The sequence below is a fragment of the Manis javanica genome, chromosome 8, assembly GCF_040802235.1.
Source record: "Manis javanica isolate MJ-LG chromosome 8, MJ_LKY, whole genome shotgun sequence".
In the NCBI taxonomy this organism is placed as follows: Eukaryota; Metazoa; Chordata; class Mammalia; order Pholidota; family Manidae; genus Manis; species Manis javanica.
In genome coordinates, this window is record NC_133163.1 from 94,424,946 (window position 1) to 94,447,806 (window position 22,861).

The 22,861-nt window shown below is 38.1% G+C and overlaps 1 protein-coding gene across 2 annotated transcripts in view; it reads left to right on the forward strand.

Moving 5' to 3' along the window:
• The first annotated feature begins 1,705 nt into the window (after window positions 1-1,705).
• Window positions 1,706-22,861, forward strand: part of GOLM2 (golgi membrane protein 2) — a 163,324-nt gene continuing 142,168 nt past the window's right edge. Inside the window, exon 1 of one of the 2 annotated variants that reach the window (XM_037022156.2) lies at window positions 1,706-2,353. In XM_037022156.2, the coding sequence (XP_036878051.1) occupies window positions 2,027-2,353 (327 nt within the window). In that variant the 5' untranslated portion in view covers window positions 1,706-2,026. The remainder of the gene's footprint in view (window positions 2,354-22,861) is intronic. The other variant, XM_037022157.2, reaches the window with a different exon arrangement.

Consider the following 22,861-nt stretch of genomic DNA (forward strand, 5'->3'; position numbering starts at 1 on the left):
CAAGATTAGACTAGGGCTATGAGTTTTGGGAAGACCACAGAGCATCATTTCAAGCATGTATCAAGGGTACACACTAACGACATGAAATACAGTGTTGTTAACCTTGATCACCTGGCTTAAGGAATTGACTTTTACCTTAATTTAATACCTAACCCATAGCCATTTATATAGGACAGCACTTATATACTGTCTTGATGATATCTGGATTGGGCTCATTAGTAACCATCAAAGGTAGATAACCGTCAAAACAGAAAAAAAAAATTCCCTTGGGTAAGAGTGGAAAGAGGATTGGTTTTCAAGATCCAGTGCGGCCACTTACTAGACATCTGCATCTGTTTTTTGCATTGCTCTCTTTTTCCCAAGTCTGCTTGTCCTTTGAGACTGGAGGGGATTTCTGAGACCTCATGAAGCCAGAGCAAAGAGCTCAAGTCTGAGGTGAACTAAATATTGGTCATTTTGGTGTTGTTTTCTGTATCTATGAGAAGAATCATCAAGGTGCAATAATCTTCTAGGTTACTCTGATACCATTAAGCAATTTGTTTTTGAAATGGACAGGAAGCACAGAATAATTATTCAAAAATGATGTCTTCTAGACCCATAATCATACCACTCTGATTTGAATGAAAATACCAGTTTTTGCATTCTTGAGATATTATGCGCATTGAAGTTCATGAACCTGAGGTCTGAAAAATAAAGCAATTCCATCTTCTCCATAAACAAGAAAGAACCAATAACTAAAAAATTTTATGCAAGGACAAAGAAAATATGCAGGAAAAAAAAAGGTGGGGGCTTGCTCTGCATCACTGTATTAACGCTGAACATAAAGCAACATTTAGCCTGGTATAATGTAAAGAGCAAAGTTAAGAGACCAGTCATCTGGATTCATGCCTAACTGTCTCAAACAAGATATGGGACTTTGAGTAAGTTTCTGGAGCAACTTTGCGTCTTGGATTTCTCATTTGTAAAACTGTGTTGTTGAGGGAGTAATGTGAGACTAGGCATAAAAAACAATTTGTAAGAGAGCTATTATTTCTAACCCAAAATGTGCTCACAGTCAGTTACGGCATTAGTTATCACTCACTGAGAGCACTTTCTGGATTTTCTATTTGGAAGGCCAACTCGAAGCAAAGGCAGCAGTGAGTTTAAGAACACGAACTCACACATTCTTAAGTTCTTTCGGTTCGTGAAGCAGTAACTTTGGAAACCAGGCGGGGCACCTCTACACTTTCAGTCATACAGCTCAGTTTCTCTTGCTTTTCTGCTAATGTTTGGGCCAACGCTATTTTGTGGTCTTTTTCTGTTTTCTCTCCACATGATCACCACAAACGAGAATATCTCCGGAAGTACAAAACCTTCTAGTCGCCCCTTCTGCCCACAGCTCACCTGTTTTCCCTACATAGCAGTCGCAGCCCCAGATGTCTTCAAAGATAAAAACTCTCACGAGGGCCAAGGTAAGGTAGACCCTGGTCAAGGGAACTGAACAGGTAAAAGTTGAAGAGACTCCGAACGAGGTATGCTAGCAAACCCACACAGCCGAAAACAGCCTAACACTCTACTGACAGAGATAAGCCTCGCGAGATAAGACTGCAAAGGGCGAACGAAGCCCACTTTCTCGCGAGAAGAGGGGGCGTCGGCGGAAACTAGGAAATGGCCCCCTAGGTGACCCGGGCCCAGCTAGTGGGCGGGACGAGAGCTAAATCCGCCCGCTTCCGGCTCCTCTCCCCGCCCCGTATCCCTGAGGTGTTGGACACGGGGTGCAGGTCGCTAGGTTCTTCTGGTTCCACTCGGCTAGTGGAAGGTCTGGTTCAAAGCGTCGGGTCGCGCTTTGGTCGGATTTGAGGATGGGGGGCGGGGAGGGGCCGGCAGCTCGCGGCCCCGCCCCCTTCTCTAGCTAGCGGGCAGGCGAATCCGCCTGCCTCCTCCTTCGGTGGGCACTGGGGCCGCGTCTCCCAGGCAGCTCAGCAGCAGAGGCCTGAACCTGCAGGTGTCGGCGGCGAGGCCCCGGGGTACAGCCTCGTTCGGCCCCATGGTGGGTTTCGGGGCCAACCGGCGGGCTGGCCGCCTGCCGTCCTTCGTGCTGGTGGTGCTGCTGGTGGTGATCGCCGTCCTCGCCTTCAACTACTGGAGCATCTCCTCCCGCCACGTCCTGCTTCAGGAGGAGGTGGCCGAACTGCAAGGCCAGGTCAAGCGCACCGAAGTGGCCCGTGGGCGCCTGGAGAAGCGCAATTCAGACCTCCTGCTCCTGGTGGACTCGCATAAGAAACAGATCGACCAGAAAGAGGCCGACTACGGCCGCCTTAGCAGCCGGCTGCAAGCCAGGGAGGGCCTGGGAAAGAGGTGCGAGGATGACAAGGTAAGGACGAGCCCTTTCCCCTTAACTTCCATAGTTTCTTTCAGCTCCCAGGTCGGGATGTTAACCCGCCTGCGGCTGCCTTACGCTCCAGCGTTGCGGTCCTGGCAGCCGTGTTGCTGTCAGACTTTTCCCGGTTTATCACTGCCACATTCTCCAGTCCCTGGCAGGCCAAACTGGCTTTTAAGTTCAGGTTCTCAAGAGTGGCCTGCGTGTGGATGCCGCCTTTTCTCCAAGCTCAGCTGCTGAGCTGGCAGCAGTAGTCATACGGCTTATGTGGCCCTCTTAGGTTCACCCGACACACTAATCCGAAGACTACCAGGTTTGGTGTGGGTATTGTTGCCTTATTCTTACTCCGTGCACGCTGATCAATATTACTTTCTTTATTTAAAGAATGGGGCCTCCTTTAACTCCTCAATTTATGGTGGTCATCATGTTTTTTAAGCAGTATGATTTTTACTAAATCTCGATGGGGTAGTATAAAGTAGTTAAGGAATCAGATATTACTGACTTTTTTGTGATCAAAATATTGTGATACATGGGCTCTGGAGCCATTTTTGAGCCACCCATGTGACCTGGACACAATTAATACAAAATTAATTCGATTTGAATTAATGAAATTAGTCAAAACGATAGAATCTAAAAATATGATCTAAGGAACAGAATCTCAGGTCAGCGCCCTCCTTGTTTTTGAGAGGAAATAAAAACGAAATTTTGTATTCTTAAGTAGCTATTAGGGTGGTTGTTTTGTGCAGACGGAAAGTGTACAAAGTTTAAATTTAAAAAGTGTAAAGCTAGAGTGTAATTAGACCTGCTACTAGTCTTTGTCTCACCAGCAAATTGGGAGCTATATTATTAATTTATGACTTAAGCAACTTCTGTTGGTATAGCAGAGTTGTGAAATTTCTGGGTGGGATAAATACATGCCTTTCTTTCCAGACCTTTTTTTGGTAATCTTCACATTGTGTGTGTGTGCCTGTTATAGTTATATAAGTTTTATTTTGTATATCAAACTCATTTATAGTAAATCATTATAGATGAAAATCTCCATGAGCTCCCAACTTCCTTGCTGTCACCAGTCTCTGCATTTTCTTATTTCATGAAGATTGAGACCCTAAAGTGCTGCTCAACCTCCTCCTCATCACCGCAACGTTGATGTCCTCTATGAGGACCAGCCATCAGCAAATTTATACACGTAACTACACAATGAACTCTGAAGACGGAAAAGTTCTCTTGGGCAGAGTAGGCTGAAATCCATGGAATTTTGGAGTATTAAAATGAGGTTTTCAGAATTGGAATGGCTAAGCATTATTATTCAAATTTTCTCTAATCTGAAAGGAAAGATAAATCTTTTCTAGTAATTTATACTGGATTCCAGATTGCATTTCTTCCGTCTACTATAATTATCAGTTTCTTTCAGTAGGTTTTCACTTTTACCTTCAATCAGGTATAAGGTGTCCCCTGTTCTAAATTTTATTCTCCTATATACTCCTTCCTCTCAGCCAACCGATTTCTTTTTTTACTTTCACTGCAAAACTGCAATTAGTGGTGGTCTATAAATGCTTCATCTACTTCTTTTTTCATCCTCATCCTAATTTTTAAAAAAATTCTGTCTACTATCCGTCTTTCCTTTGTTTTTCTGAAGCTGTTTTCTTAGAGGTCACAAGTGAGTCTTCATAGTCAAATCCAGAAACATTTTTAGTCTCAATCTATTTAATCTCTCAGTAATTTGGTCCTTTTTGGAAACTATCTCCTTTCTTGCTTCTGTAATATTAAACTTTCAAGATTTGTTCCCTGCCTTCTTTACTTTATTCTTTGTTGGGTTTCTTTTTTCCCTCCACCCATTAGTATTGGACTCTATTCTTGGGTCTTTGCTTTCCTTTGGAGCAGTATTCCTCAAAGTGATGTTAAACAGAAAATTGTCCCAGGAATTGGTCAGGAGAAGAAAGGAAAACTTTCTTGGAGAGAAATGTTAAACATTATAAGCAGTATCTCCTCCTCTTGGAGTTCATAATGCCTGCTTGCATATAAAGGCTCCGAGAAATCTGTTAGTCAAGAAGCCTATTTAATTTTCTTTAATGTAGTCTCTCTAACTTAATTTGATCACAGATTACTATTTTCATGACCTACTTGTTATCATGATAAAGAAGAATGCAGCAAAGCATGCTAGTTTGTAATTGCTGCCCTAGGTATCTTGACGACTTTTATTTGTTTAATATTCTGTGCAGCTGGCTTACAAATCTTGTATGTAATTTCATATTTTGAGGTAGCTATAGCATTTTTGTTGAAGTGCTTGTGACTCTTTATCCTTTGGGATAATGACGAACCTCTGAGTTGCTAATGCAAAGGGTAGTCTTAGCTTAGATGACTTGTGTGTGAAATTTCTTCCAGAGGTGTTCCTATATTGTTACTACTCTCTTGGTATGTAAGAACTATGTGGTAGATTTAAAAACATTTCTAGCTTTGAAGGCTACAGATATAGTTTAGAATTCTAGCTCAATTTCTGGCAGTGTGGTGTTGAGGCAAGTTATTTAACCACTGTTAGCCTACTTCCTAATCTATAAAATGGGGGTATTGTACAGACCGGAGATCACATATATGTAGATATCAAACTTGACACATTACAAAATAGACTGTAGGAAAAACAGAGCCTAAAACTTTATTTTCCATAACTGATCTAAAATCCCTCTAGGTGGTGATAGTGTTGGAGGAAAGAGTAAATATGACTATTTAAAGTGTCTCTTCCATTTTAAAACCAACTTGTTCGTGTTAATGTAGTCTCTTTTGACTGAGGGCTCTGCTTTGCAGGGTTTTTACTTCTAGGCACTAGTTGTGACCTACTGTAAAACAGCCATTTATACCCCCTTCATCTTTTCTGAAAAGCCCAGTTTTGTTTGGTAATATGTTCTTCCCCCTGTGACTCAAGGCTAAGTCCTGATTAGTCTAAGGTAATTATAGTAATTTCATTACTCTTTCCAGTGATTAGTTTAGGAAAGGGTTTATGGTGTGGCTGGTGAAGTGTGAGGGGACATGTCCTTGCTCCTGAAGAGAGTCACACACACAGCTTTGTGGTATTCTTCCCCAAAATCTAAAATCCCCAGTCTAATCATGACAAAGCATCATGCAAACTAATGTTGAGAGACATTCTACAAATACCTGTTCAGTACTCTTCAAAAGTCACATTTGAAGAGAGAGACTCTTCTGCCAGATGTTGTTGCTTTTGCATGTGATACCGGAAATGGAGGCAACCAGAGTGCCAGGAGAATTGGCTAAGGAATGGATCAGGCACTGAAGATGGCAGAGTAGAATATTACAATAGAATATTGGTACTTACTATGTGAGAGAAAAATTTTTCCTTATTGTTTAAGCCAGTCAAGTTGAGATTTCCTTAGTTGCAGCCTAGGGTGTCCTATTAACATTCCCATTGTCAGGGTAGTGTCTGAGGTGTAGGTTAAATCTTACATGTCCTCAAGGCCAATATGGGCAGTGACCTCAAATCTGTACTCAGTAAGTACCAGCAATGGTGTTTGGATGCCTGACTAGGTACATCCTATACAGTCTTGGAGACCAACCAGGGATCTATGGAGGTATCACCTCCCTGTGCACTATCCCACTCCTACTCCACCGATGTTTCCCATCCAAAATCCTTTTGTCCTGCTGGGCTGCCTTAGATAGGATGTGTACATAGGGACTATTGCAGTCTTTGTTCAGGCTGTCTTCTTTTTTTTTTTTTTTTAATATAAACTTTAATTTTAGAACACTTTTAGATCTATGGAATTATTTTAAAGATATTACAGTTTCCATATACCCCACACCTAGTTTCTCCTATTATTAACATGTGACATTAGTAGGGCACATGTGTCACAATTAATGAACCCCTATTGATACATTATTATTAACTGAAGTCCATACTTTAAATCCATTAATATTTTCTCAGTTTTTCCCTAATGCCCTCCAGTGTACACATTACATTTAGTTGTAATGCCTCTTTAGGCTCCTTTTGGTTGTGACAATTTTACAGACTTTACTTGTTGTGATGACTTTGACAGTTTTGAGGATTACTGGTCAAATATTTTGTAGAATGTCCCTCTGTTGGGATTTGTCTGATGCTTTTCTCAGGATGAGACTGCCATTATGGTTTTTGGGAGGAAGACGTCAAAACTCAACTGCCATTCTTATCACATTATATCAGAGGTACAACTCTCAAAATGACTTATCACTGTTGATGTTAACTTTAATCACCTGGCTTGAGGTAGTGTTTGTCAGGTTTCTGTACTGTAAAGTTACTCTTTTTTTCTCCCTTTCTATACTGTACTCTTTGAAAGGAGTTACTATGTACAGCCTACACATAATGCACAGGGAGTTATGTTCTGTTTCCTTAAGGATAGAATATCTATGTAAATTATTTGGAATTCTTCTGCATGGACCTTTGTCTCTTCTCCCTTGTTTATTAATTTATTCAATCACTTACTTATATCAGTATGGACTCATATATACTTAGTTTATATTTTAAGTTATAATCCAAAGCTACTTTATCTATTTTGTTGCTGAAATTGTTCCAACCTCACCATTTAGAGCTCTTTTAGTTGCCTCCTATATCTCTTTGATGTAATACCTATCATTCTGGCACCACATAATGTTCCAGGCTCATCTTGTATATTTCCTGCCCCAGTCCTATAATCAAAGTTTTTACAAGGAGCCCTGGTTCCTTTTATTGGAAAATGGTGTTAGAAACCAAGATCTAGGTGCTAGGTGTGCTCACTGCTATTGTCAGGCTGTCTTTGGAAATCTAAGAAGCCCTGTTCCATAGGAATCAGAAAGGTGACATTAGACTTCCAATTTATTATACTGTTCTGTCATTTTCAACCTGTTACTTAAACCATTAGAACACAGAAATTATTTAAGGAAGCTTTATAAACAAGCCCCAGTTCTCTGGGATTCCCCCACATTTACCTTATTTTTTGTTTTCCCCTAAAGCCTTTTAGTCTAGAGGAGTGTATTATTTTGCTAGGGTGCTGTACAAAGATACCATAGATTGGGTGGATAAAAACAACAGAAGATTATCTTCTCACAGTTCTGGACTCTAGAAATCCAAGGTTGAAGTGCCTTAAGGTTGGTTTCTTCTGGGGCCTCTCTCCTTGGCTTGCAGATGGCCTCCTTTCTGCTGCCTTGCTGTCACCATTGTTTCTCTATTGCATGCTCATCCCTGATGTCTCTTCCTCTTCTTAGAAGGGAACCGGTCATATTGGATTAGGGCCCTACCCTACTGGCCTCATTTAAACTTAATCATCTCTTTAAAGACCTTATTTCCAAATAGGTTACATTCTGAAGTACTAAGAGTTGAGACTTAAGTATTTGGATTTGGGGGGAACACAGTTCAGCCCATAATAAGGGGGATCTATCACACACAACACACACACACACACACACAAACACAAACGCACGCCTGCATGCACGCACTGCGTTTTCTTTCCTCTTTTTGTCAGAAAGGCCCTTCTGTTTCCTGGGTGTAGGGCCTTTTTCTTATACTGACTTGAATTCTTCCTACCTGTATCTTTAACTAAAGCTGTGTAATCCAAGTGGGCCAAGTCAAGCTCTTGTTAAATGAAAGTTGCTATTAGAATGTAGAAAAAGGTCTACCCAAAATTGTTTTATTACAAATGCAAAAAAAAGTTAGTTTTGAGGTTTGAAGCTGAACAGGTGACCTCTTTTCCCTTAAAAAACCATAATCCTCCCAAGGCAGTGTGTACTTTTTGGTTGAATAGGGAAAAAGTCATGTGCCAGAAAGGAGGATGGGGAGCACAATACCTTTTTTTTTTCCAAAATGTATCCTCATTATGTGTGTATATATATACAACATTCATACACATACCAAATATGTATATGTAAAAGCATTGGCACATAGTAGATCTTCATTACTCTGGGCTCAAATCCTGGCTCTGCCATTTATTGTGGTATACCTTGGACAAATCAGAGTTTCTCTGTGCCTCAGTTTCCTCATCTGTGAGATGAAGTTAATAGTTCTCATTCTTGTGACGTTTAAATGAATAAAATTCATTAAAATTCTTAGAACAGTGCCTACTACATAATAAAAAAAAGGAAAGAAATGGTCAGTAAGTGCTGTGTTAGTTATTATTATTCCACAACTATTTCCTTACTTCTCTCCTGCCCTCTTTCCACAGCAGGATTCTGTGTTCCTGCCCAAGATCCGGTCCCAGCTCCAGCCTACTTGCCTTACCCTTTGCTCCTCATTGTTTGACTTTTTTTATTCCATTTCCTGGTCCATTTCTAGTAAGGCTTAGTTGACTCCTCCCATATTTGTCCTAGCTATCTCCCCGGAGCCTGCCTATTCCTCTGTAATTTGAGGATCAGCCTCCTCCAGTTCTAATATGTTGCACATGGTAATTCCTGCCTTTGCCTCTGCCTCACCAGTCATAATCTGGCCAAGTTCTACCTGTAATTTAATTTTAATTGCTATCTCAAATTATTCATAAACCACACAAAACTCATACCTCCTCTCCAAACTATATCCCTTTGTAACCTTCTTTGTCCCTAAAAGTAATGTTCATGCAATCATTATTAAGACTGAGATTAGAAATCCTGGTGTCATCCTTGATTTCTTCAGCATCTCATATTCAGTGATTCAACATGCAGATGAGTTACTTGATCAAATTGAATTAAAAAATAAAAAAATCCATCTGGTTATAGAATAGAGAATTGAATGGGAAGGAAGCAGTAGCTTCCTAGCTAGTCTCCTTGTAGTGGCCTCTATTTCTTTTGGTCGGTTCTCCTCCTTTATCACTCACTGGGTCAAGTCAGATTTCTGTAACCTTTAAGGTTTTTTTGTGGAGTGGCCTCAACTACCTTTGTCTTCCACTGTTTCTTGACCAAAGCTGTGTTCCTGACATGTTGCTTTGCTTACTCTTACCTCCCCACCTGCCTTTCTGTGTCATGTTCATTCCTATTTCTGTATCTTTGTTCCTGCCGTTTGACTCTTAGTCTCTTTTCTGTGTATCTGTTCTATCAGTCTTTTATTTAGCTTCTCACCTGTTCACCTTGAAGCCTCCTGGCATTTCTGACCCAGAAAATGCTTTTCCTTCTCTGTACGTAACTTACATTTATGGCTTGAGCCACACTAATTTATTTTGTGCTTCCTTTTTCACTAATAACTTCTTACATGTTAACCTTGTCTTCTCAACAAAATTTTAAGTTCCTTGAGGAAGGAACATATTTTACATTTTTCCTATGGGTTCTTGATAGTTCTTAGTGCTGGTACAAAGTGTTACAGGTTACTGGATTACAGTGGACCGTAATCCAGTGTCTTATGCCTGTATAAAAAGAGGAAATTTGGATACTGATAAAGATAAATGGAGAAGAAGGCCATGAGAAGATGGAAGCCTTGACTGGAGTATGTATCTACAAACCAAGGAATGCCGAGGGTTGCCAGCTATTTTTAGAAGCTAAGATTGAGGCAAGGAAGGGTCTTCCCTTAGAGCCTTTAAAGAGAGCATGTCCTGCAGACAACGTAATTTTGGACTTTAAGCCTCTTGAATTGTGAGAGAATAAATTTTAGTTTTAAGATACCAAGTTTGTGGTAGTTCATTATAGCAGGCCTGGGAAACTAATTTGAGGTTCAATAAAAACTCCAGCAGGGTTTTTTAAGAAACTGACGAGCTGATCCTTAAATATATGTGGAAATGCAAATAACCTAGAATTGCCACAGCAATTTATAAAAAGAACAAAGTTGGAGGACTTAAACTCCCTGATTTTAGTATTTATTTTCAAGATAATCAGGACAGTGTAGTATTGATGAAAAAAAAATAGGCATAGTAAATCACAGGAACAGAATAAAGTGCTTAAGTAGGCCCACTTAAGATATATGGTCAATTGATTTTTGACAAAGGTGCCAAAGCAATGTAATGGGTAAAGGAAAGGTCTTTTCAACAAAAGATGTTGAAACAACTAGATATTTTTCTGAGGGTGAGAAAAGAACAATAACTGCTGTCTTGCATCATATACAAAATTAACTTGAAATGAATTATGGGCATAAATGTAAAAGGTAAACTATGGATCTTCCAGTAGATAACACAAACAAAAATATTTGCAACTTTAGGATAGGCATTTTTGAGACCACAAAAAGCATGAACCATAAAGAACTGATAAGTTGAACTATCAAAATTAAAAACTTTGCTCCTCAAAGGCACTATTTAAAAAGAAAAAAAAGCAAGACACAGATTGGAGGAAGTATTCACAGTATAGTTATCTGACAGAATTATATTAGAATATACAAAAGTCTCTTAAAACTCAATAATAAAATCTGTTTTTAAAATAAGCAAAAGATTTGAACCAACATTTCATCAAAGAAGGTTCATGAATAGCAAATAAGCACATGAAAAGATGCTCAACATAGTCATCAAGAAAATGCAGATTAAAGCCACAATGAGATACTCCTACACACACATTAATATAACTAATATTAAAAAGACTAATAATACCAAGTCTTAGTATGGATGTGGACCAACTACAGCTCTCATAGGCTACTGGTGGGAGTATAAAATGGTACAACTACTCCAGAAGACTGCATAGCAGTTTCTTATAAAGTTAAATATGTACCTACTATATGACCTAGCCATTCCACTCCTAGAAAATAAAAACATACTATCACACTATGACTTATACACAAATATCCATAGTATTATTCACAAAAGCCCCAAACTGGAAAAACCCAAATGTCTGTCAACAGGTGAAGAGATTAACAAAATGTGATAAACTCGTATAGCAGAAAATTACTCAGTAATAAAAGGAATGAATTACTGATATACTCAGCAATGCAGGTGAATTCCAAAATCATTATGCTGAGTGAAAGAAGCCCAGCATAAAAAGTATATATTTATTGATTTATTATAATACTCTAGAAAAAGCAAACTAATCTATAATGATAGATAACAACAGTTGTTGCCTGAGGAGGAGGGACGGGTGACAAATAGAGAAAACTTTGAGGGAGTGGTAAAAATATGCTATATCTTGATTATAGTGGTGGTTATACAAATGTGTAAAGCAATCAAAAGTCATCAAATACTTTAAATAGATACAGTCTCTTGTAGGTAAATTATACTTCATGGAAATTGTTAAGAAAAAAATTAAAACATGCAGTAAAAGGGGAAAGCCAATTAGTGGCTCCCTATCATTCTTAATATAGCTCACAAATCTTTTCACAACCTGACTTGCAGTCTAGCTTCAGATATCATCATTCTCCCTATATCTGCCTCCACTCCACATACTGAACTTTTAGATCCTTCAATTCTTCATGTTTTCTCCCTATTGTGTGCTCTGAAACACAGTGCCCAAAATTCGGACTCTTTCATCTCTACCAAGCTGCTGCTTCCTCCAAATCTCTCACTTATGCCTTACCTCATTTAAGCCTAATATTTTTTAGGACTCAGTTAAAACTCTCTTACTCAAGAATGTCTTTCTCAAGCTCTTAAAGTAGGTTAGGTCCTCCCCTCATATTCCCTGTTCAGTTGTGTACACTGCATCTGTCTTGTTGACTCATTCACTGCTATATCCACAACACAGTAGCCTAGGAAACTGACCCAAAGTAGAAACTCAGACATATTTGATGAATAATGAAATGAAGTTGTTAAAGGTGGAAGCACAGGGTATATAAACATTGAGTAGGAAAGGAATGGAATGAGAGAAAGTGGGTGTTATTAAAACTAGGGCAGAAAAACTTTTAAGAAGGAGGGATACAAGAGATCAGTAAAAAATGCTAAAGAGAGATGAGTTTAAGATTGAAAAATGTTAGTTGATTAGGCCTTTGTTTATCATCAAATGAGAAAAAGTTTTGCCTCAAATAGAATTTAAATTGGATATATATGATTGAAATTTTAAAGCTAAAATAAATTATTTTACACTAAACAGAAAAGGTTTCATGGAGATAAATTTTTAAGTCATCCTAAAGGGAAGGAGCTAGTTTGGCAGAGAGGAAGAAGCAGACATGGAAGGTAATGGATCAAAAGCTCTGAGGCCACATTGTTCAAAGGAGGTGCTACCTGGTCAGGAAAAAATGGAGCAAGAAAGGTAAAGTTACTTGGGAATCAGAAAGAGAACCTTGAAGCACTGTGAGAAACTCAAATTACCACATGCCTCGCCTGTGCCTAGATGGAAGCCTAGACTTTCAATCAGAGGAAATAATTATTTTCCAAGGAAGAAGCTAAAATGGGGAAACCTTAGTTCTTAATCTATGAAAAGTAGTTCTTGTTTAATGAAGTCACAATTCAGAAAGTACTCACTATCATTTCAGAGGACAGATACTACTTGCCACACTACAAAAATTGTTTCTCTTCTGTAGAGTGGGTGGAAAAAGCTCTTTGAATATCCTTTTATCTTTTCTCTGGCATATCTAAATCCTAGTCATCTTTTTTCAAGAATCACCTCATTTTATTATCTCCATGGAACTTCCTGGGGTTACCCTGTTCTTTATGGAGGCAAGAGAAAGTGGAGAAATATGAAAATAAGAAAGGGAGATAAAAAATAAAAAGAGGACACGTTTCTAAGTTCTTTGTAATACAGAGTATAAGAAGTGCTCAATATATTTTTGTCAATTTAATTAATATATTTGTGTTTTAAGAGAACAATACAAGACCAAATTTCTTGAAGGTTAACTATACCTATGTACCTGGGAAAGAAAGGAACTAACATTAAATGTCAAACTCCATAGGCAGGCTTTTATATATTTTGTTTCATTAATCCTCCTCATTTTATAGATAAAGAAATAGGCTTAAGAGAGCCAAGAAAATGGTAGAAATCTAAACTCAGGTCTGTTTGATTCCAAAAGCCCTTGTTCTTGCCAATATATATATATATATATATATACACATATATATATATAAATATATAAAAATTTTGTAATGAAATTATATTATTATATAAGAGCAGTATCTTGCCAACAAATGGAATACTTTTGAGTACTCACTATTGTATTATTTTCCTAGGGCTGCTGTAGGAAATTTTTTTAAGCCACAAATTGGGTGGCTTAAAACAACAGAAATTTGTTATCTCACAGTTTTGGAGAATAGAAGTTCAAAATTCAGGTGTTAGCAGAGCTGTGTTCCCACTGGAGTGTCTAGGGGCAAGTTCTTTTAGCTTCTGATAACGTCATGTGTTCCTTGCTGTATGGCAGCATAACTCCAGTCTCTGTCTCCATTTTCCATAGCTGTCTTCCCAATATGTCTGTGTGTCTTTGTCTTCACATGGCACTCTCTTCCCTAATTCTGTTTTCTTATAAAGATACTATTCATATTAGGTTAATGCCTACCCTAATGCAATATGACTTCATTTTAACTTTATTACATTGACAATAACTTTTTCCAATTAAGGTTACATTCACAGATTTGGAATGGGGGATTAGGACTTCAATGTATATTCTTGGGAACACCATTTAACCTTTAATAAATCTATAAATAATTTGGAGTAAATTAAAGGAACTCTAGGGAAGAGTGTTGATTAGAGGGTAGATTGTGGAAAATATTTATAAGGTTTGTATTAAATTTTTTTAGTAGTTCAGATGTAAGATAATAGAGTCTTCAACTAAGTACAAGGTAATTCTTAACCTGGACAATACCTGCCTCAAGGGGGCGTATTTGTTACTACTGGTGACTGGGGAACATTAATGGCACTTAGGCATTGAGGCAGGAATGCTAGCTGGTTCTTTTTCTGGGGGAGGGGGTCATATCTTTATTTTTTATTTTTATTTTTTTTAATTAAGGTATCATTGTTATACAGTCTTATGAAGGTTTCACTTGAGCAACATTGTGGTTCTACATTCACCAGTATTATCAAGTCCCACCCACATACTCCATTGAAGTCACTGTCCATCAGCATAGTAAGATGCTATAGTCAATACTTGTCTTGCTATACTGCTTTCCCTGTGTGCCCCCTACATTATGTGTGCTAATCATAATACCACTTAATCCCCTTCTCCCTCCCTCCTGAGGTGTCCTCCCCACCCCCTTCCCCTTTGGTAATAGTCTCTTCTTGGAGTCTGTGAGTCTGCTGCTGTATTTTTCCTTCACTTTTGCTTCTCCAACCATGTTGTTGCAAATGGCAGGATTTGTTTTCATCTTATGGTTGAATAATATTCCATTGTGTATATATACCACATCTTCTTTATCCATTCATCTATTGATGGACACTTAGGTTGCTTTCCATGTCTTGGCTATTGTAAATAGTGCTGCTATAAACATAGGGGTGCATATGTCTTTTTGAATCTGAGAAGTTGTTTTGTTTGGATAAATTCCTAGGAGTGGAATTCCCCAGTCAAATCGTATTTCTATTTCTAGCTTTTTGAGGAACCTCCATATTGCTATCCACAGTGGTTGAACTAATCTACATTCCCATAAACAGTGTAGGAGGGTTCCCCTTCTCTTCTTTCTTGCCAGCATTTGTTGTTCCCTGTCTTTAGGATGTTGGCCATCCTAACTAGTATAAGGTGATATCTCATTGTGGTTTTAATGTGCATTTCGCTGATGATTAGCAATGTGGAGCATCTTTTCATGTGTCTGTTGACCATCTGAATTTCTTCTTTGGAGAAGTATCTACCCAGATCTTTTGCCCATTTTTTAATTGGGTTATTTGCATTTTGGGTGTTGAGGCATGTGGGTTCTTTATGTATTTTGGATGTTAACCCCTTATTGGATATGTCATTTACAAATATATATCCCTTGACTGACTTAGTGGGTAGCTGATTTAATTTTGCGTTTGGTTAATAATTAATTGGTCAACTCCCTTTACTGTGGTTTTATTTTCTCTGGTGACAGCTATTTAGCCTTAGGAGCACATCCATCTAGAACAGTCCCTTTAAAATACCCTGTAGAGATAGTCTGTGGGAGGTAAATTTCCTTCAACTTTTGCTTATCAGATTTAACTGATAATCTTGCTGGGTAGAGTATTCTTGGTTTGATGCCCTTCTGTTTCATTACATTGACTGTATCATGCCACTCCCTTCTGGCCTGTAAGGTTTCTGCTGAGGTGTCTGATGATAGCCTGATGGGTTTTCCTTTGTATGTGATCTTATTTCTCTCTCTGGCTGCTTTTAATAGTCGGTCTTTGTCCTTGATATTTGCCATTTTAATTACTATATGTCTTGGTGTTGTCTTCCTTGGGTCCTTTGTGTTGGGAGATCTGTGCACTTTCATGGCCTAAGAGACTATTTCCTTCCCCAGATTGGGGAAGTTTTCAGCAATTACTTCCTCAAAGATACTTTCTATCCCTTTTTCTCTGTCTTCTTTTTCTTGTACCCCTGTAATGCAAATATTCTTCCATTTGGATTGGTCACACAGTTCTTCTAACATTCTTTAATTCCTAGAGATCCTTCTTTTTGTGCCTCAGGTTCTTTGTATTCCTGTTCTCTGATTTCTATTCCTTTGACTGTCTCCTTTACCTCTTCTAATCTGCTTTTAAATCCCTTCATTATATATTTCATTTCAGCTGCTGTATTTTTTCAAAGTCTGTCTCTTTCTTGAAGTTGTCCCTGAGATCTTGAATATTTTTGTATAGGTCTGTGAGCATGTTTATGATTTTTATTTTGAAATCTTTATCAAGAAGATTAGTGATTTCAGTTGCATTGAGCCCTCTTTCTGGTGTTTGAGGGATTTTTGGATTGAACAAGGTTCTTTTGTTGTTACATTCCTACTTGAATAATACAAAATGATAACTTTGTGTAGACAGTGCCCTCTTGGGCCCAGGAGCTCTACTCTCTGGAGCTGTCCACCCCCTGGAGCAATGGCGGGGGTCGCAATCAGGCATCATCAGTACCTAATGGGAGGACAGAGCTCTTTCCTGCTTCCTGGCTTCAGTGCCTGCCTCTACTGCTAGGGCCTGTGGAACAAGCACACAGGGAGTAACCTCTGCACTATGCCCCTGAAACTACTGTAAGTGGGGCTGCCCTCGGCTGGCTTGGCTTAATGGCAGAGGCAGCCGGTTTACGAGCCAGTGCTGGTCAGGAGGAAGGAGTAGCAGGGTGTGTATCATCATGGGGGGCCTTAGGGCTACATTGTCAGCCAGGGGGATGGACCACCTGAGTCTCCTTAAAGTTCCCAACCTGCTGGGCTGAGTGTACTAGGACAAATTTGTCTACCTGCCCTTTCTCCTGAGCAGCAAGCTCTGTGTAATCCTTGCCCATTTATCAGCCCTCTGCTGTTGGGAAGTCTTTCAAAGCACTGCCTTTCTTTTGTCCCAGAGTGGCTGATTGTGGGTACCTACTCTCCACAAGCAGCTAGAGTGTCAGTCTCTCCAAGTATTCCTTCTGTCCGTGCTTTCCAACCCCTCTAATCTTCAGAGCACCATGCAATGTGAGTTTATGCTCACAGTAGATCTACAGAGCTGGGTATTTAGCAGTCCTGGCCTTCTTTTCCCTCCCCACTCCATTTATCTTCCTCCTGATGGTGAGCTGGGGTCAGGGGAGAGCATAGCATTACTTAATAAATGTTGAACATTTTTGAGGGCAGAGTCAATATTTCTTAATCTGCGTATATTTTTATTACCTGGTTTCATACCTAGTTAATAAATAATTATTGAGTGAATCGGTATATATGCACATTATATTGGATCTATTTTTTTGTGTGTCTTCCAACTTTGTATAGTAAAGTTTCTGGCTATAAAAATCTAGAGTAAATTATGTAAACATCTACATATTTAGTACTATGCCCTATGTGTAGACTCAGTAAATATTTAATGATTTGTTGAGCAGTTTGCAGTGGCTCTTAACAAAAGCATACATAAATATATGCTGGGGCATATTATCCACACATGTGATTACACTACTTTTCTGGAAGGCTTGATCAAAATATTCTAATATAAAAGCAGTCATTGTCAACTTATTATCTTTTTAGCTTACATAGAATGTATCTTTTCTTTGAAACCTCTAATGTAGAGGTAATATGTTAGTACCTCTAGATCAGTATTTTGTTAATTGAGAAACTCAAAAAATATTTTTTTGGTTTAATTTAGCATTTAGATGAGGTGGAGAAAACATATTGATTTAATGGGAATATAATTCAAAAATTGAGTTATGCTTTTCATATTATCAGGGACTTACTTCATAAACTGGAACCTAACTTGAAATAAATTCACAAAGGGTAAAATAAAATGTCCTTTTATTATATAGTGCTTTATGATTTTTTTCAAAGCATGTTATATGCATAAGTCATTACTTTGGGGAATATGAGTATCTACCATGTGCTGGGTGCTAGGGATAGAAAGGTAATAGATTCAGTATTTGCCTTCAAGGAACTCAATCCAATAAATGAGATACACATGAAAAAATAATCCATAATCTGTGATTAAGTGCTACAATAGAACTATTTAAAAGGGATTTGAGAGTACAAAGGAATAATTGATTAATTGCTTCAGGAAATCAGGAAAGAAAGGGTTCACTGAAGATTTGAAGATCAAAGTTATAAAGGGGTTAAGGACAGAAGGAACATAGATGAAGCCAGGAAAGCTTGAAAGTATATTGTACCTTCACAGGTAAAGCAGTTCAATAGGAGAATGTAATGTAAGGTACACGGTGGTGAGAAGGAAGGGAATTTGGTGCAACACCACTAATCATCAGGGAAATGCAAATCAAAACCACAGTGAGATACCACTTCACACCAGTCAGAAAGGCTAATATCAAAAAACCAGCCAGGATGAGAAAAGGGAACCCTCATACACTGCTGCTGGGAATATAAATTGGTGCAGCCACTGTGAAAAGCAATTTGGAGGTCTCTCAAAAAGCTAAAACTAGAACTACCATATGACCCAGTAATTCCACTTCTGGTAAGTCACCCAATGAAAAACAATCACTAAATTTAAAAAGATATATGTGCTTTTATGTTTATCAGCAGTACTTACACTAGCCAAGACATGGAAACAACTTAAGTGTCCATCAATATGATGAATGGATAAAGAAGATGTGGTGCATATATACAATGGAAGATTACTCAACCATAAAAAAGAATGAAATCTTGCCATTTGCGACAACATGGATGGACCTAGAGGGTATTATGCTAAGTGAAATAAGTCAGGCAAAGAAGACAACTACCATGTGATTTCATTTATTTGTGTAATAGAAAACCAAACCCAAACTAAATGAACAAACAAACAAAACAGAAAGAGACTCATAAACACAGAGTACAGGTGGTTGCTATAAGGGAAGAGGGTGGGGGATGGGTGAAATAGGTGAAAGGGATAAAGAGGTACAAACATAGAATTATAAAATAAGTCATGAGGATGAACGTACATCATAGGAAATACAGTCAATAATATTGTAATATCTTTGTATTTTGACATACAAGCAAGTTTATTTGCGTGGTGAGCATTTAGTAATGTGTGTATTTGTCAAAACTGAATGTTATACCTGAAATCTGATATAATACTGTATATCAACTACATTTTAATTGAAAATAAAAAATAAAAGGGAAAATAAGGAAGGGAATTTGCAGATAAAGCTCTTTAGGGTCAGATACTTTGTGTTTTTTTATTGTGACATATATATAAAATCATATTTACTATTTTAACGATTTTAAAGTTCACAACTCAGTGGCATTAAGTACATTCACAGTGTTGTATAACCATCACCACTATCTATTTGCAGATTTTTTTCATTATCCCGAACAAAAACTCTGTACCCATAAAGCAATAAATGCCCCTTCCCCCAGTTCCTGGTAACCTGTATTCTACTTTTTTTCTTATGAATTTGTCTATTCCAGATACTTAATATAAGAGGAATCATACCACATTTGTCCTTTTCTGTCTGGCGTATTTCAATTAGCATAATGTATTCAAGGTTTATCCATGTTGTACCATTATCAGAAATTCATTCCTCTTTATGGCTCAGTAATATTCCATTTTGTATATATACTACTTTTTTTTATCCATTCATCTGTTGATGGACACTTGAGTTGTTTTCACCTTTAGGCTATTGTGAATAATACTTCTTTGAATGTTGGTGGTGTATAAGTATCTGTTTGAATCTCTGTTCGTTTGGAAATAGTGGAATTGCTGGATCATCTGGTAATTGTGTGTTTAACTTTTTGAGAAATGACCAAGCTATTTTCCACAGTGGCTGCACCATTTTACATTTCCACCAGCAATGCACAAGGATTCCAATTTCTCCATATTCCCATTAACACTTTATTTTCCTCTTTTTTGTTTGTTTGTTTGTTTTTAGTAATAGCCATCCTAGATGTTGAGTATCTTTTCATATGCTTCTTTTCCATTTTTATCTTCTTTGGGGAAATGTCTATTCAGGTCCTTTGCCCACTTTTTAATTGTTTTGTTTGTTTTTTGTTGAATTTAGGAGTTCTTTATAAATTCTAGATTCTGAGCCCTTATCAGATACATGATTTGTTGATATCTCCTTCTGTGGGTTATCTTTTCACTCTGTTGATAGTATCTTTTCAAGCTTTTAATTTTGATACAGTCCAACTTTATTTTCTTTTGTTCCCTGTGCTTTTGGTATTCTTCATATTTATCTTCATATTTAACAAACCATTACCAAATTGAAGGTCTTGAAGATTTTCCTCTGTGATATGAGGTAAGGGTCTAACTTTATTCATTTGCATGTGGTTATCCAGTTATCCAGCACCATTTGTTGAAGAGACTGTTCTTTCCCTGATGAATGGTCTTGGCATCCTTGTTGAAAGATCAGTTGGTCATATGTATGTGGGTTTATTTCTGGGCTTTCTAGGGCCAGACTTTTAAAAGCCTTATATGCCATAGTAAGGGGTGTTGATTTAACCCTTTAGGTGATGAAAGTAGTAAAATAAAATGGTAGAGAAAAGAAATTGAAGTGAAGATCAGTTAGGAAATATGTTACTTCAGAAGCTTAGGTGGCAAGAACTATGGGCCTAAATTTAAAACAGTGGCAGCAAGCAGAGAGAATAATAGATTGAAAAGCTGGTTATTTTTATATTTGTAATTAAACTGTAAGGTAGATAGGGCTTGCAGTTCCCATTTTAAACATGAGAAAACTAGAGCTTTTGAAAGTGATTTGCCTCTGGTCTCTAGTACTGGATGTTGGAACTAAAACTGAGGTCTTCTAATTTCTCACCCAGTAGTTTTTCAGTCTGCCACAGTTACTTTCTCAGATGGAGAATTACAAACAGTGGAGAACAAGAGACCAGTTTTGGAACTGATCATATTTAACACTTCTAATGAATAATTTAGAAAAAGGTCACAGTATTCAGATGGTACTCTTTAAGGAGTTAAACCACAGAAAGATCATTAACTCTGCATTGGGGGAAAAACTGAAGCTTCAGTGGTGTGGATAAAATGAAGGTTCCTGTGGCCAGGATTCTCACCTGGCCCCTGGTTGGCTAGCTCACTACACACGTGTGGGCAGTACATCGTTACTGACTCTATATAGAGAGCCTTGCCCAGTGCTCTGGGCAACATGGTGGCACAGCTGCAAGGCTGCAGTAGAGCAGGGCAGAGGCTGGAGTGGTGACAGCGCCGAGGACAGAGGCCCAGAGGATAGCTGTGTGGGGCCGAGAGACCCAGAGGCAGAGACCAGCTTGCTGCATGCAGACTCTCTCGGAGTGAACGGAATTTTAGTGATTGACCTGCTACTGTGGAAATAAAGTTGGGTATAACCCTTTCACCCCAAGAATGTTTTACTATCATTTCTTTGGTCACACTGAATCCACAGTGAACTTGCCCGGGGCTGAAACCCATTGGCAAGACAAGTGAAACATCCAAAATGTACTTTATAAGATAATTAGTTCTGAGCTATCAGAAAAAGAATTGGGGATAAAGTAAATCATTGGGAAATTCTGTAAAAATCCCAATATATTTTAGTCCAGAAGGCTAAATCTGGGGGACTGACATGGTAGGTAATGGGAATGTAGAAGACACTACCCTTTTGTATAATAATAATGGCTAATATTTATTAAGCACTTAACCATGTGCCAGGCACTTTTATAAACACTTTATTTGTCTCAGATGTAATCCTTTTAACAACCCTGTGAGTCAGATAATATTCTCATTTTGCAGATGAGCAAACTGAAGCACAGCAAAGTTAAGCAGTCTGTCCAAGGTAATAGAACTAGTAAGTCATGGATTCAGAATTCAGATCCAGGCAATTTAACTACAGAGCCTACTCTTCTAAGCACTATGCTATTGGCCCTCTACATAATCACAGTCTTTCCTTACCTGCAAGACTTTGTTCAGTATTGATTACATGATGTAAGTTTAAGAAAAGTACAGAAAAGAACAACTAAAATCAAGGGATGAAAGAGCAGTTACTAGAGAACAAACTAAAAGACCTAGAAAACACTTGAAAAAGCATACGACTAACAAATACAGATATAAACTCCCCATACCAAATTCTGCAATGCAGTTTTGTACTTACATATATTCTACTTATATATAACCCATATTTTGGGCTTATGCTGCTGCCATAATAATCAAATGGTATCTCTTAACTGGAAGAAAGGAGACAGTTTCATAGCTTAGTGGTTAAGTTTAACAGGTTTTACTTCCTTAAATGATGTCCCTCTCCCCAAGGCGAAAAACATTTATTCCTTGAATGTTATGGTGCCTGGAACACCTCCGATTAGAGATTTAACAGCATAGTTAACATGTTAGGACATGATATCTGAAAAGAATTGTTTTTTTAATTTGTGTTTAAAAAAACACATAGATAAAATTGACCATCTTAACCATTTTTAAGTATACACTAATGTTAGGTATATGCAACAGAGCTCTAGAAGTTTTTCATCTTGCAGAACTGAAACTCTATACCCTTGAGCCAAGCTCTCCTTTTTCCTCTGCCTGGCCCTTGGCTGGAAAATAATCTTTTCAATTTGAGAAAAAGTTTTAATATAAAAACTCAAAGTGGCATAAAATTAAATCATGTTTAATTGACCACATAAAGGAAGTTCTTTCATTAACAGAACAAAATTATATTAAATTGGAACCTTTAGAAAATCTAGGACATATACTCAACTCTAGGTGCTGAGAACTGAAGTAAGCTGTCTTGCCAATAGGTTTCAGCTCCGGGCAAGTTCGCTATAGATTCAGTGTGACCAAACAAAATGACAGTAAACGTTCTTTGGGGGTGAAAGGGTTTATTACCCACCTTGTTCTCCCGGTGGTAGGTCAAGCACTAGTGTCTCTGCCTCCCCCCAAAGCACTGGGCCGAGCTCTCTATATAATGCAATAATTGCTTATTGCCTAAAGGTGTGGAAGCGGTAGCCTAGCAACAGGCCAGTTACATCATCAGGTGGTTTAAGTTCAGTGAGGATCCTGGCCATAGGAACCTCAATGTCCTCACACTCCACCCTTCCAGGATTCTTGCCTTACAATCTACACACTTTCAATCTTCTCCAATGGCCTCTGTGGGAGAAAGCTGGAGCACTGTAACCAGATTCCACAACTGCAACAAAGGATAACAACAATTTAGAAATAATAACAAAAATTAAGATTCAACAAGATTTTCATACAGGTAACAAAAATTATAATAATCCT